This window comes from Jaculus jaculus, chromosome 16 (assembly GCF_020740685.1).
Source record: "Jaculus jaculus isolate mJacJac1 chromosome 16, mJacJac1.mat.Y.cur, whole genome shotgun sequence".
In the NCBI taxonomy this organism is placed as follows: domain Eukaryota; kingdom Metazoa; phylum Chordata; class Mammalia; order Rodentia; family Dipodidae; genus Jaculus; species Jaculus jaculus.
In genome coordinates this window covers 21250621-21263923 of record NC_059117.1, presented here as the reverse complement: position 1 = coordinate 21263923, position 13303 = coordinate 21250621, and the positions used below count along the sequence as shown (strand labels likewise).

At 40.4% G+C, this 13303-nt stretch overlaps 1 protein-coding gene and 1 pseudogene across 3 annotated transcripts in view; one reads left to right on the top strand and one right to left on the bottom strand.

Moving 5' to 3' along the window:
• The window catches only part of Cog5 (component of oligomeric golgi complex 5), a 277027-nt gene that overhangs the window by 140790 nt on the left and 122934 nt on the right, over positions 1-13303 (top strand). For all 3 annotated transcript variants that reach the window (XM_004652876.3, XM_045135739.1, XM_045135738.1), the window contains exon 8: positions 12851-13016. In XM_004652876.3, the coding sequence (XP_004652933.2) occupies positions 12851-13016 (166 nt within the window). The remainder of the gene's footprint in view (positions 1-12850; positions 13017-13303) is intronic.
• LOC105943685 lies at positions 7054-8097 on the bottom strand (annotated as a pseudogene).

Sequence of the window (13303 nt, the reverse complement as noted above, 5' to 3'; positions counted from 1 at the left end):
AGCATTAATGGGCTGCATGTTACTGACTCAGAAGAGATACTGGTAAGCTCTGAATTACAACCAAGGTAGCTAATGTAATTCTTGATTTTAAATTACTCGATTTAATGAGATTCTCCTTCCCCTAGTACTTGTAATCTCTCAGGGAGCGCCATTAAGTTTTCACTGTTATACACATGCAATACACCAGAGAAAGTATCTGTGTTGCATTCTGTTAGGGATATTCACACAGACGTGATAAGCTGCCTTAAATATTTTGGCTTAATATACTGTTGTTAGATATAGGGTGCTGTGAATTTATTAACAGTTTTTTTCATACGTAAAACATTAGAAATTTATGATTAATGTCAAATGTTGTGCATGTTAAAGTACCATGTTATTTCTTATCTTAGATGTACCTGAAAATCAGTCTAATTTTATTAAATGTCATCCCCCCAGTAGTGTTTAAGAGAATTGTCTGAAATCTCTTAAAATATATTATGTGAAAAATATCTTGGTATGTGCGCATGTTTGTGGGGTTGTGTACTTATGTGTGTGAGTGTAGGCACATGTGCCACAGTGCTCGTGTGTGCTGGCCAGACGTGTTCACCAGGCTACTTGGCCTACAAACTCCTGGGGTTCTCCTTTCACTGCTTCCTATTGGACCACAGACTTGCAGGACGATATCCAGCTTTATGTGGATTCTGGGGATCCCAACTCAGGTCCTCATGGGTGTACAACAAGTGCTTTACCCAGTCAGCCATCTCCCTAGCCCCAAGATGTGCCATTTATTAAAAGAACAAAACCTTGGCTGGGGAGATGGCTCAGAGGTTAAAGGCACTTGTTTGCAGAGCCTTCTGGCTTTGGTTCTATTGCCTAGTACCCACATAAAGCTAGCTCACAAAGTGTAGTTCTTTTGTAGCAGCAAGAGGACATGGCACATCCATTCTCCCCTCCCCTCCCCTCCTCTCCCCTCCCCTCCCCTCCCCTTTCCTCTCCCTCTCTTTTTCTCCCTTTCTCTCTGCAAATAAATAAATGAAAGTATTTTTAAAATCTAAAACAGCCAATGCTTGAGTTTCAGCATTTTTGGCAATAAGATTTATGGAAAGTGAAAGGTAGCTACTCGAATTTTCACTGTAGATGACTTTGCATTTTTCTACCTACATGTTTGTGGAGAAAACCAAAGAAATGGGAACACACTGATCATTTCTTTGTCTTTTCTCACTCCCCTCACACCCCTCTTTGTCTCTACCAATTTTCTTTCCTCTCAACTTCTTTTCTGTCTTGCTATAGTTTCCTTGTCTTATCTTCCTTTCCTCTCTATGTAATTCTAGAGTTCCAGTTTTTGTTTGATATTAATTCAATGTGGAGTCTTAATCAGACTTTCAGGAAATATTTTAGCTCTGAAATTTCCTCTGTAGTAAATTACTGTACAAGTAAAATGTCTTAATATTTGCCTGTTTTTCAAGTTAAAATCAGTTAGAATCAACAGTTACCTTATCTTAGGTCTTAAACCTTTGTGAGTGGAATCATTTTGCAGAATGGTGTATGGATTGTAACAGGCGTAGCATAAAAACAATTTATCATCTGTGTTTTTCTTATCTTTTCTTGTCTCTTTCTTTTTATTTTATTTTATTTATTTTTTTTTTTTTTGAGGCAGGCTCTCACTGTAGCCCAGGCTGATCTGGAATGCAGTTTGTAGCACAGGCTGTCCTCAGACTCATGGCAGTCCTCCTACGTCAGCCTGCTGAGGGCGCCGCCACGCCTGCTGAGTGTGCGTTCCTCTGTGTCTTCCCTTCACCATTTTGCCTTTTTTGAACATATGAAGCTTTAGATAAAAAGGTGTTGGCTTCTACAGAATTATTTTATTTCAAGAAAAAGTAAGATGTAGTAATGTTCAATGATACAAAGCTAATACTTTTTTATACATTTTTAGTGCGCATGTGTGTGCATGTGTGTGCACGCACGTGTGTATGTAGAGAAAGAAAAGGAGAACGGGAACACAGGTGACATGGTGTGTGTGTGTGGTGGTCTGAGGACAATTTTGGGTGTCAGTCTTCACCTTCCACTTTTTTGAGCAGGGACTATAGTTGTTCATGGTTACACTACTCAGGTTCAGTTGACCTGGAGGCTTCAAGGGGATTCTCTTGTTTCCATTGCTCATCTCACTGTAGGGGTTATGGGATTGCAGACGTTCATGTTGAGTTTCCGTGGGTTCTGGAAATCCAAACTCTGATACTCACATACAGGGCAAGCACTGTGTCCACAGAGCCATCCCCGGTACTGCTTTTCCATTCTTAACATATCATCCAGAGTAGACTCCTGGACTGTACTTGTGTGTTAGTGATGTTTTTGTTTCATTTCTAACTAAATTAAGTTCTTCAGTCTCTTTACTTATTTATTTATTTTTTGATTTTTCGAGGGAGGGTCTCACTCTAGCCCAGGCTGACATGGAACTCACTATGCAGTCTCAAGGTGGCCTCGAACTCATTGGGATCCTCCTACCTCTGCCTCCCAAGTGCTGGGATTAAAGGCATGTGCCACCACGCCCTACTTTCTTTATTTTTATTTTTTAGTCATGTAACAGTACATACAGTCATGTTGCTACCATCATTCGCCTCCTCCCTGTCCTTCCCCTCGACAAGGACCCTCCTTGTTGGGGAATATGGGTCATGCATTGTGGAGTTAGCCATCAGTTCAGGGTAAGAAGCAGTGTCTCTGTGCATAATGACCCACTGTGTGGCTCTAACATTCTTTCTAACCCCTCTTCCGCAAATTTCCCTGAGCCATGATGGGTTCATTTTAGGTCTGCTTCAGTGATGAGGTCTTGGGAGCCTGTGTGTCCCTGGATCTCTGGTTTGGTAGGAGTTGAGTGTTCTCTGTGTCAATCTCCTTCACTCTTATGCTGGTACCAGATTCACCTAGGAAACATTTTTTTATTTCTAACTTCAATTATAGAAAAAAAAATGGGTCTGGAGAGATAGCGTAGCAGTTAAGGTACTTGCCTTTGAAGCCTAAGGACCTATGTTTGACTGTCCAGATCTTATGTAAGCAAGATGCGCAAGGTGATGCAAATGCGCAAGGTCACATATGTGCACAAGACGCCGCACACTTCTGGAGTTTGATTAAAATGGCTGGAGGCCCTAGTGCTCCTGTTCTCTCTCTCTCTCTCCCTCTCTCCTTCTCACACACATTTAAAAAAGGCCGGTCAGCTGGGCCTGGTGGCACACGCCTTTAATCCCATCACTCGGGAAGCAGAGGTAGGAGGATCACGGTGAGTTCAAGGCCACCCTGAGACTACATAGTGAATTCTAGGTCAGCCTGGACTAGAGTGAGATCCTACCTTCAAAAACCTAAATAAATAAATAACTTATTTATTCTTTTTTTGAAAGGCCAGTCTGTTGGGCTTGCCTCAAAAAAAAAAAAAAAAATTAAGGTCCTGTCATCCTATATCTAGAGCTGTACTATGCTCAGAAGAGATTTTTTTTTAAGATTACATGACTTTATTTCCTTGTTTTTCTCAATTTTATTAAATATTTTCCATGATTATAAAAATATCCCATGGTAATACTCTCCCTCCCCCCCTTTTCCCCTTTGAATTTCCATTCTCCATCACATCCATTCCCCATCTCAATAGTCTCTTCTCTATTTGGATGCTATGATCCTTCCCTCCTCTTATGATGGTCTTGTGTAGGTAGTCAGGCACTATGAGGTCATGGATATCCAGGCCAGTTTTTTATCTGGAGGGAGCACATTGTAAGGAGTCCAACCCTTCCTTTGGCTCTTACATTCTTTCTGCCACCTCTTCCGCATTATACCCTGAGCCTTGGAAGTCGTGATCAAGATGTTATTCAGTACTCCAGCCACTTCTTTCCAGCACTATGATACCTTCTAAGTTGTCCCAAGGTCACTGCCATCTGAAAAGAGAAGATTCTCTACCCAAAGTGAGAGTAGCATTAATATAAGGGTATAAATATTAAGAGAAGTGCTTACTGGGCAGTTTGATAAGCATAGTATATACATTTTTCCAGACATTAGCAGATGTTATACCCCTAGGGCTCATGACTAACCCTGTTTTCAGTTTTCAGTATCAGGGATGTATTTCCTCCCATGGAGCAGGCCTCCAGTCCAATTGGAGGACAGTTGGTTTCCACCATGACAGACGTGCCACTATTGCACCCATTGGCTCATTTGGCCTGGCTGGCCAATTATAAGGCTTGCAGTGTCCACTGTTGAGTATCTTCACTGGTGCTGTATCTTTCTGCTATTGAACTGCATGTAGAATGGCTTTTTCCAGCTTTCTGTCAGCTGGTCTACATGGAGGAGGTTATCAGCTCAGTCCCAGCAGGGTTTCTCAGTGACCTTGCAGCCCAAGTACGTGGAGTCTTTAGCAATAGGGTCTTACCATAGATTCCTGGTAGTAAACCAAGGGCCTCGGCAATGACCTATAATGTTTTGGGGGCATCAGAGACCTCCCTGGCCAACAACTCACTGGAAGGTATCCCATCCCTGGCACTGAAAATTTTCTAGCAACGATCTATGGCTCCTGAGTGTTCTATTGTCCAAAACTGAAGGATTCCATTTGATTTATTTATATCCTCTCAGATTTTGATTAGCCCTCTGTTGCAGTCTGGTTCGCATTGCTGGTAGAAATCACCCAACCAAGAGCAGCTTCTGGGAAAAAGATTTATTTTGGCTTACAGGCTCGAGGGGAAGCTCCACGATGGCAGGGGAAAACGATGGCATGAGCAGAGGGTGGACATCACCCCCTGGCCAACATAAGGTGGACCACAGCAACAGGCGGGTATGCCAAACACTGGCATGGAGAAACTGGCTATAAAGCCCATAAGCCTGCCCCCAACAATACACTCCCTCCAGGAAGCATTAATTCCCAAATATCCACCAGCTGGGAACCTAGCATTCAGAACATCTAAGTTTATGGGGTACACTGGAATCAAACCACCACACCCTCTCTCCACCTTTCCTTTACTCAATCTTCTCCCCTGACCTCACTTTGGGCCTTTTCACCCCTATTAATCTATTCTTCTACTTACATATATACAATACCAACCTATTAAGTTTCCTCCTCCCTTCCTTTCTCTTCCCTTTGTATCTCTTTTTTAGCTTACTGGCCTCTGCTACTGAGTTTTTTCCTTCAGAAGTTATCTTTCATATGAGCCTGTAGTTCAGTAAATGGTGGAGACTTGCTTCTGTTTCATGGGATCATTTGGAATGGTCTTTCTGTATCCCGGTTCTGGTTGCTGTGGTTACAGGGTTCTGTTTTGGCAAGGTTTGTAGAGACGTAAACAGGTGTGCTTCTGTATTGTTTAGGACTTTATTTTCTTCCATGTATTGATATAGAAAGATGGAAAAGGGAGAAAAATACTGCTTGATATTACTGTTTTTAGTATTTTATTTATTTTGGTTTTTTGAGGTAGGGTCTTGCTCTAGCCCAAGCTGTCCTGGAATTCACAGCAGACCTTCTACCTATGTAGTTTCAAAGTGACCTTGAACTCACAGCAGTCCTCTTACCTCTGCATCTCAAGTGCTGGAATTAAAAGTTTGTAGCACCACCACAACATTTGGCTACAATTCTTGCTTATTAATAGGAATTTATTAGATGATGACAACAGACAAATGGTTATTTGAAGATGCTAATTTTATCACTATTAAGTTGGGTTTTCTGTCCTTTGAATAAAAGTTGTAAAGGAACATTTGGCTTTAGAACACTGGATCTAAAGCTGTGTAAGTGTCTTTGTTAAGGAAAATTTACTTTAAATTTAGCTTTCAAGGCCGGGCATGGTGGCACACACCTTTAATCCCAGCATTTGGGAGGCAGAGGTAGGAGGATTGCTGTGAGTTCGAGGCCAGCTTAAAACTCCATAGTGAATTCAAGATCAGCCTGAGCTATAGTGAAACCCTACCTTGAAAAACCAGAAAACCAAAAAATAAAAAATAAATTAGCTTTCAAGGATGATTAGAAGACATAAAAATAGGGTGAATAATAAAAAGAACTCCTATCATTGATATTTGTCAGTTTTGAGTCTAGATGTGACCTAAGATTATGGGTTACTAAAGTCTATTTTCTACTCCAGTCTGGGATTTCAAGCATATCGTATCAGATGTCTTTTAGAACCCAGGAACATTGGGTAGACTTGGCTACCCACTGCTCTGCTACCCTCTCCCAGAGCCCACTTGTGTGGCTCTCAGCCTGCTGTTAAAACCATGAATTTTATTCTCCTTCCCTCCTCTTCTGTTCTGTGCATTCTTTAAGGGCATGGGTCTTGTTTTGTTTATTATTGTATTCCTAGTACCTTATACTATGTCCCTAGCACTTAATGGTTCTTAAAATGTTCTTGAATGGATGGACAGATGGATGAAAGACTTTTGCTGTAACAACTTAGCTTTATACCAGGTTAAAATTTCTAGCTCTTCTGGTTACTTCATTTCTGGCCTTTTTGTTTGTTTGTTTGTTACTTTGCACTGCTACATTAGCTTCTGACAGGCAGAGTTTGAGGAACAGGTGCCATAAACTATGGTTTAACAAAATGCAGGCACTGCACCTGTTCACCCAACTACTCTTGCAATGAGCTACACTAAAGGCAATTCTGAAGGGGCATCTATAAGTCTTTATCCTGATGGGAACTTCTGGTTGTTTTAGAGTCTAATCAGTATATTTAGGTTATGCTTTCAGCCAGTTCGCTGGTTAAATGGGAAGAGTACAAGGAGCTGAATCTCACTAAGAAGGTCTTCAGCTTAATGTTGCAATGACATGAAGATGTGGAACTGAAAGCCATGAGGTATTAGGCCTGAATGGAAACATACTGTTACATTGTATAAAATCCAGTCAACTGTCCTGCAGATACCTGAATAACTTTATTTCAAATGACCAGAAACACTTAGCAGGAAACCTCAACTATGTTGAGAGGTAATTATCAGAATATTAATGTATCTCTGTTCCTGAATATCAAGTATTAGAGCTCATCTCCACAGTCACTTCTTGCAGTAAGCACATAGAACATTTCTTTACAGGCTGTACTTATTATAGATGCTGAACTCTGGAGTTCAAGCGGCTGGGTGGGCTTTGACTATCCAAGGCTGAGTTGACTCTCTGAAGGGCTAAACTTGACAGCTTTAAGTCTTCTCTTGGTTCTGGGCACATTTCAGTCCTGCTCCAAGTCCACTTTGCTCTAATAGCAATGACAGACATGTACTTGAACTCATTTGGTCTGAAGTTAAAAGTCTCCACTAATCCGAAGGTCTCTTTCCGATCAGTGACATAGAAGAGATGAACCTGGTTGGGGATGCACTGTGCCTCAGCAACATTCAGAAATGTGGAATCCATTTCTGCGTCATCAGCACTATGCCCTTTTCTTCCTTAAGTTCAGGGTAGTGATAAACAGTCAGCTGGCTAGCTGCAGAATCCTCTCGGGTGTGAATGTTTGTAAGTGCAGTGAGCTGGAGCTCAGTACCTGTCCATTGTCCTGCAAAGAACTCGTAACCTTCCCTTGTTGGTAGTGCACAAAGAAGTGTTGGGCAAGACTGAGAATGTTTCCAGATCAAATCAAACTCCTCCTTAGGAATAACTGCATAGACTGTATCTTTTGCTGAAAAATACTGCTGCCAAATCTGCTTTATTTCTTCTCCAGTTTTGTCTTTTGCCATCTCAATGTTAAAGATTGAACTGAGAGTCTTGTCCTTAGTGAATGCTTTGCTTATAGGCTGTTTCCTTAAAGCACCTGTCTTCTGCTCCACACATTGATAAAATCAGCTTGCTTGGAGCGCCCCACTGGTTGCTTACGAACTCCCTGTGCTTCTCTAGTGGGACTCAAAGGCAGCTGGGTCAGACCTGCGCAGCTGCAGTGTCTTGTCCCAGGAGCGCCGTGGAAGGGGTTGGCTTCAAGCTCGCCCCGACCCCACTGCCGTCCGTGTTCCTGGAGGGCCAGCCCGGGCTGCGGCAGACAGGGAGCACGCGCAGCTGTGCGGGTGAACCGAGCCCCAGGCCCAGGGCGCGGTGCACACGGCACACAGACCTCGGCAGAGGCCGGCCACATGGTGGACGGCTGGGCCTGTGCCACCCACGGCGGAGACCACAGCCGCCATGGCTGGCCGGGCCTCCTCTTCCTCCTCTAGATTTTTTTTTTTAAGCTTCAGATTTTCTTTTTTTTTTTTCTCCTCCCTTCCCCCTTTTTTTTATGAGACAGAGTCGCACTACAGAGCCTTGAACTTGTGGTAGTCCTCCTGCTTCTGCCTCCCAAGGGCTAGGATTACAGGTACACACCATCCTGGCTGGCTCCGAGTCCTTACTCAGCTGATTTAGGTTACATGTTGTGATGTCATCAATTATATATTTGTATATTGGAACCATTTTATTTTGAAATAATATTATCACCTCTATGGTTTGAGATTGGTTGTAACCACATAATTCATGTGCTGTGAGGTTGGTCCCTAGTATGGGCCATTAAGGTGGTTAACTTTTAAGAGGTAGGTCCTGGTGGAAATGGTTAAATCACAGCTCTAGGGACCAATGAACCTCTGTCCAGAGTATGTTCCTGGTTCCGCTGGTTACTCTCAAGCTTGTCATCTCTCCTTTGCTTGTTTGGTTTAATCCTACTCTCCTTCATTCTCCCTCTCCTGTTTTCTCATAATGCAGCCAGACAGGGGCCCTTTCAGACACTGACACTATGATGCTTGGATTTTTCAGCCACCAGAATTGTGTACCAAATAAATCACTTTTTCTGTTTTCACAAAGTACTCAGTCTCAAGCATTTTGTTATAGCAGTGCAGACAGACTGAGGCATTCACCAGTATTGTCTGGCAAATGTCTGCTACCTGTAAAGAGATTTATTCCAGCCAGGAAGCAGGGGGGAAGAGGGAGGAAAAGACAAAGAGCCTGGTGTTCCACCATCCCCTTGAAGGCATGCCTCCAGTGATCTAAGGACCTCCTCTTGTGGATCCACAGCCCTTCCCAGTCTCACACCTCTGGGACCAAGCCTTTATGTATGGACTTTGGGGAAACTTTTTCTACGCTGTGACCAAGTCTTTATTGTGTGAATCTTTAGGGATACTTTTTAAACCATAGCACTTGTACAAAACTAAGTATTTTCTTTTTCTTTTTAGCACCTATTTGTCAAAGCAAATCTAATTATTTTTATCTCCTCATAGGGCATAGACTTGAGTATTTGGAACATCAACAATTTTCTTTTACCAAGCAAGAAAACTAAAATATCCACAGAATGTCTTTAAGGTTGTCCATGACCTTATTTCTTTGATTTCAGTTATCTCTTCCTATCATCATTTTTGTCATGCACACAGCACTCCAGGCAGTAGAGTCTATTTACCACTCTTTAAGCACACATTATGTGTTTTTGTGGACATTTCTTTGTGGACTCTCTTCTTCTTTTTTAAACGAGAAAATACTTATCTCCACAGGCATAAATGTTTCTCTTTGAAAGTCTGGCTACACATCTGGTCTGGTGATTTTTCAACACTGGATCCCAGCTGCTAGGCTGATTGTATGAGAGGCATCTTACAACATGCTTGAAGATAGAAATAGCCAGGCCTCCTCTGGCCCACCTCAATCCAAATATTTTCACTTAGATCCTGTTTGCTGTGTTTTTCTAAAAATGATCTTCAGCCAGCTTTGGAAATCTTTTCTTCCTTCTGTCCTCGTCATTTTAAGGTTTTATTACAGAAAGAAGCTGATTTCCTCAGGGTTACCTAAATAGTAATTCCTGTGTAACTTTTCTTACTTCAGATGGAGAGCAAGTTGTGGTGGTGCACATTTGTAAACTCAGAACTTGGGAGGCTAAGGCAGGAGGATTGTTATGAGTTCATTGCAAAGCCAATGTAGTCTACAGAGTGAGACCCTGCCTCAAAAACTAAGGGAATAATGGCCAGAGAGACACCTTAGGAACTGAAATGAAGACTAATTATAATACTTATATGTTTTGGAATATTAATAAATAATCAGAGAATCAACATTATCTGTTAGTCAAATAACATGTCTTATCTCACACTCTTCCAAAATATCATGAGGAATATATTAGCAATCCAGTCATAGAAACTTACTTGCTCACTGACTTGATAATTATCAATTTGATAATTCTTGAACATTTATTTATCTAAGCCTTGGGTACGTGTTAATATAGCAGCGAACAAAACAAACATGAAGGATTGCATAGATGGCTTAGCATTTAAAACCAAAGGACCCAGGTTGTATTCCCCAGGACCCATGTAAGCCAGATGCACAAGGTAGTGCATGTTTCTGGAGTTTGTTCGCAGTGGCTTGAGGCCCTGGCATTCCTATTCTCTCTATCACTCCTGCTCTGCCTCTCTCAAATAAATAAACAGTAAAATATTTTTTAAAAATATGGAGCCTTCATTTCATGTTCTTCAACAAACATTAGTCATAAAAATAAAAAGTATAATAAAATTTAATGAGTAATAGAGTAGCCAAAAGTCATACAGCTTATCTACTAATCCTCTTTCCATGATAGTGCCATTTCAGGTTGTCTTAGTAAATACTTCTATAACTTACCTGTAGCTACTTGGGAGTCTGAGGCAGGAGGATTTCCTGAAGCCACGTGATTGAGCTTGGCCCAACAGTATAATGAGTGACTGTTTTAATTTTTTTTCATTAGTGTGATATAATATTTGGCTATCATTTTTGCCATTGTCAAATGAGAAAAATATGTTTTGAGGTTACATAATTTGTCTTTGGTTTTGCTAGTAAATGCTAGTGCTTGGGTTCTGGTCTAGGTCTGACTCGAGAGACTATAAAGTTGGAATAACAAAATCTTATAATCAACAAAGACTAAAATTAGTTATTTCACAAGACCAATAAATTAAATTGATAAACACCTAAAAAGGATGATGAAGAACAGTGGAAAAAAAAAAACATAAATGAAAGGGGTCCTAATAGATCAGATAGAACAAAACTAAAAAGATGGCAAAAGAATATTAGCTATTCCTTCACACCAATGCATTTGAAACTTTGGATAATGTCAACATTCTAGGAAAATCACCCACAGAAAACGGTACTAGGAAAATTATCCTTGTAATAACAGCATTGAATTTTTCTTTTAAAAATTTCCCTCTGAGAAACCTCCAACGGCAGATAGCTTCATGGCTTGGATTTTTCCAAAATTTAAGGAATAACAAAGCCAATGTTATAAAAACTCTATCCAAACATTGAGAAAGAAGAAACATATGTATTTTCTTATTTTATGAGGCCAGGATAACCTGGACATCAAAACAAGGACATAACTAGGAAGGAAAATTACTAGTGGTAACTTGATCTAAAAATGCTAAAGGAATAGGTAGCAAATACAATCCAAGGATTCCAGAAAATGATAATTCATTTTGACCTAAATGGCTTTAATCCAAAAGTGCAATGTCATTTCTTCTATAAAGGAGGGAATTGATTGTCTCAGTGTGTCTAGAAAAAAACATTTCATGAAATTCACTATTAGTATATGATTAAAAACACCCTTAGCTTCTGGGCATGGTGGAGCATACCTTTAATCCCAGCACTGGGGAGGCAGAGGTAGGAGGATTGCTGTGAGTTCAAAGCCACCCTGAGATTACATATAGTGAATTCCAGGTCAGCCTGAGCTACAGTGAGACCCTACCTCAAAAAAAAAAAAAAAAAAAAAGAGAGAGAGAGAGAGAGAGAGAGAGAAAGAAAGAAAAAAAGAATTAGTGAAGATATGAATACATTAAATTAAACAATGTTTTCATGAATTGGAATTCTTAGTACAATATGCATATTAATTCTGATTATATTTATAGATCCATGTAATCCTAGGCTTTAAAAATATTTATTTATTTACTTATTTATTTATTAGAGAGAGTGAGTGAGAGAATGGGTAGCCAGCCTCGTGTTGCTGCAAATAAACATCAAATGCATATGCCACTTTGTGCATCTGGTAATGAGAACTCCATGAGGGCAGGGACTTGATTTCTTTTTCTGTTGTTTCCAGCCTTCAGTACTCTGAAGGACCCACAATAGGTGCTACAAGAATACTCCAGTGAGTAGCTCAGCACTCAGCGCCGCAGAATCCGTTTCCTCTCTAACAAGTACAGGATTGTTGTTAGTTTCTCTGTGGCTCCCTTTGTAGGACTGGTGACAAGTTTGTTAATAAACTCTAATACTAAGCAGTAGGCATCTAAATTTATTATCCTTTTAATTTTTATTGTATTTATTAATTTTTGTTTTTGTTTTTTCGAGGTAAGGTCTCACTCTGGTCCAGGCTCACCTGGAACTCACTATGTAGTCTCAGGATGGCCTTGAACTCATAGTGATCCTTCTACCTCTGCCTCTCAGGTGCTGGGATTAAAGGTATGCACCACCACGCCTGGCCTTTAAATTTATTATCTTTTAAAGGAAGAAGAAAAAAAAACAGGAAAAGAGGAGTAATATACTTAATCTTTTCTATGAAGTAATGACTAGAGATAATTTTTGTTCTAAATTGTTTTTCCTCTTATCTTTTTTCTCTTCCAATAATTGTACTTCAGTTTTTATTTTATTTTATTTTTTGAAGTTTTAAAATTTTATTTATTTATTAGAGACAGAGAAGGAGGGGAAAAGAGGGGGGAAGAATAGGCATGCCAGGGCCTCTAGTCACTGTTAATGCACTCCAGATGCATGCTTCACCATGTGCATCTAGCATACGTGGGACCTGGAGAATTGAACCTGGGTCCTTGAGCTTTGCAGGCAAGCACCTTAATCGCTATGCCATTCCTCAGTCCTCTCTTATCTTTGTTAGAAATATTGTAGTAACTGTTGAAGTACCAGTTACAGTGGTAGATTTCTGTTTGTTTTGTTTGCTTCTGTTCACATTGTTTTCACCTCACCTCTCCTTTAATTAAGAATCCAACTCAAGTCGGAACAGCTCTTCAGGTTTTCCACAATCTTGGAACTTTGAAGGATACAATCACAAGTGTCATGGATGGATACTGCGCTACTTTAGAAGAAAATATCAACAGTGCATTAGACATCAAAGTTTTGACTCAGCCTTCTCAGTCAGCTGTGAGAGGTATGGATACCGTTTATATTTAGCTTCCTTATTTATTTATAACTGAGAAGTCCTTTGAATAGGATGTGAAATACTCATGTTCCAAAGCAATCTAATGACTCATTTTTAGTAGACAGAAAATGAGAGAAGAAATATTTTAGAACTTATTTATAAAATTTTTGTAAAATCAGTGAGTTGATCTGTCCCATTAGTATATTCATAACTTCTAGATAAAGATACAGACATTGGTGCTATTTAATTGAGAGGAAACATGCCATAAAAGGGTGGGGGCCGCTGGAGAGATGGCT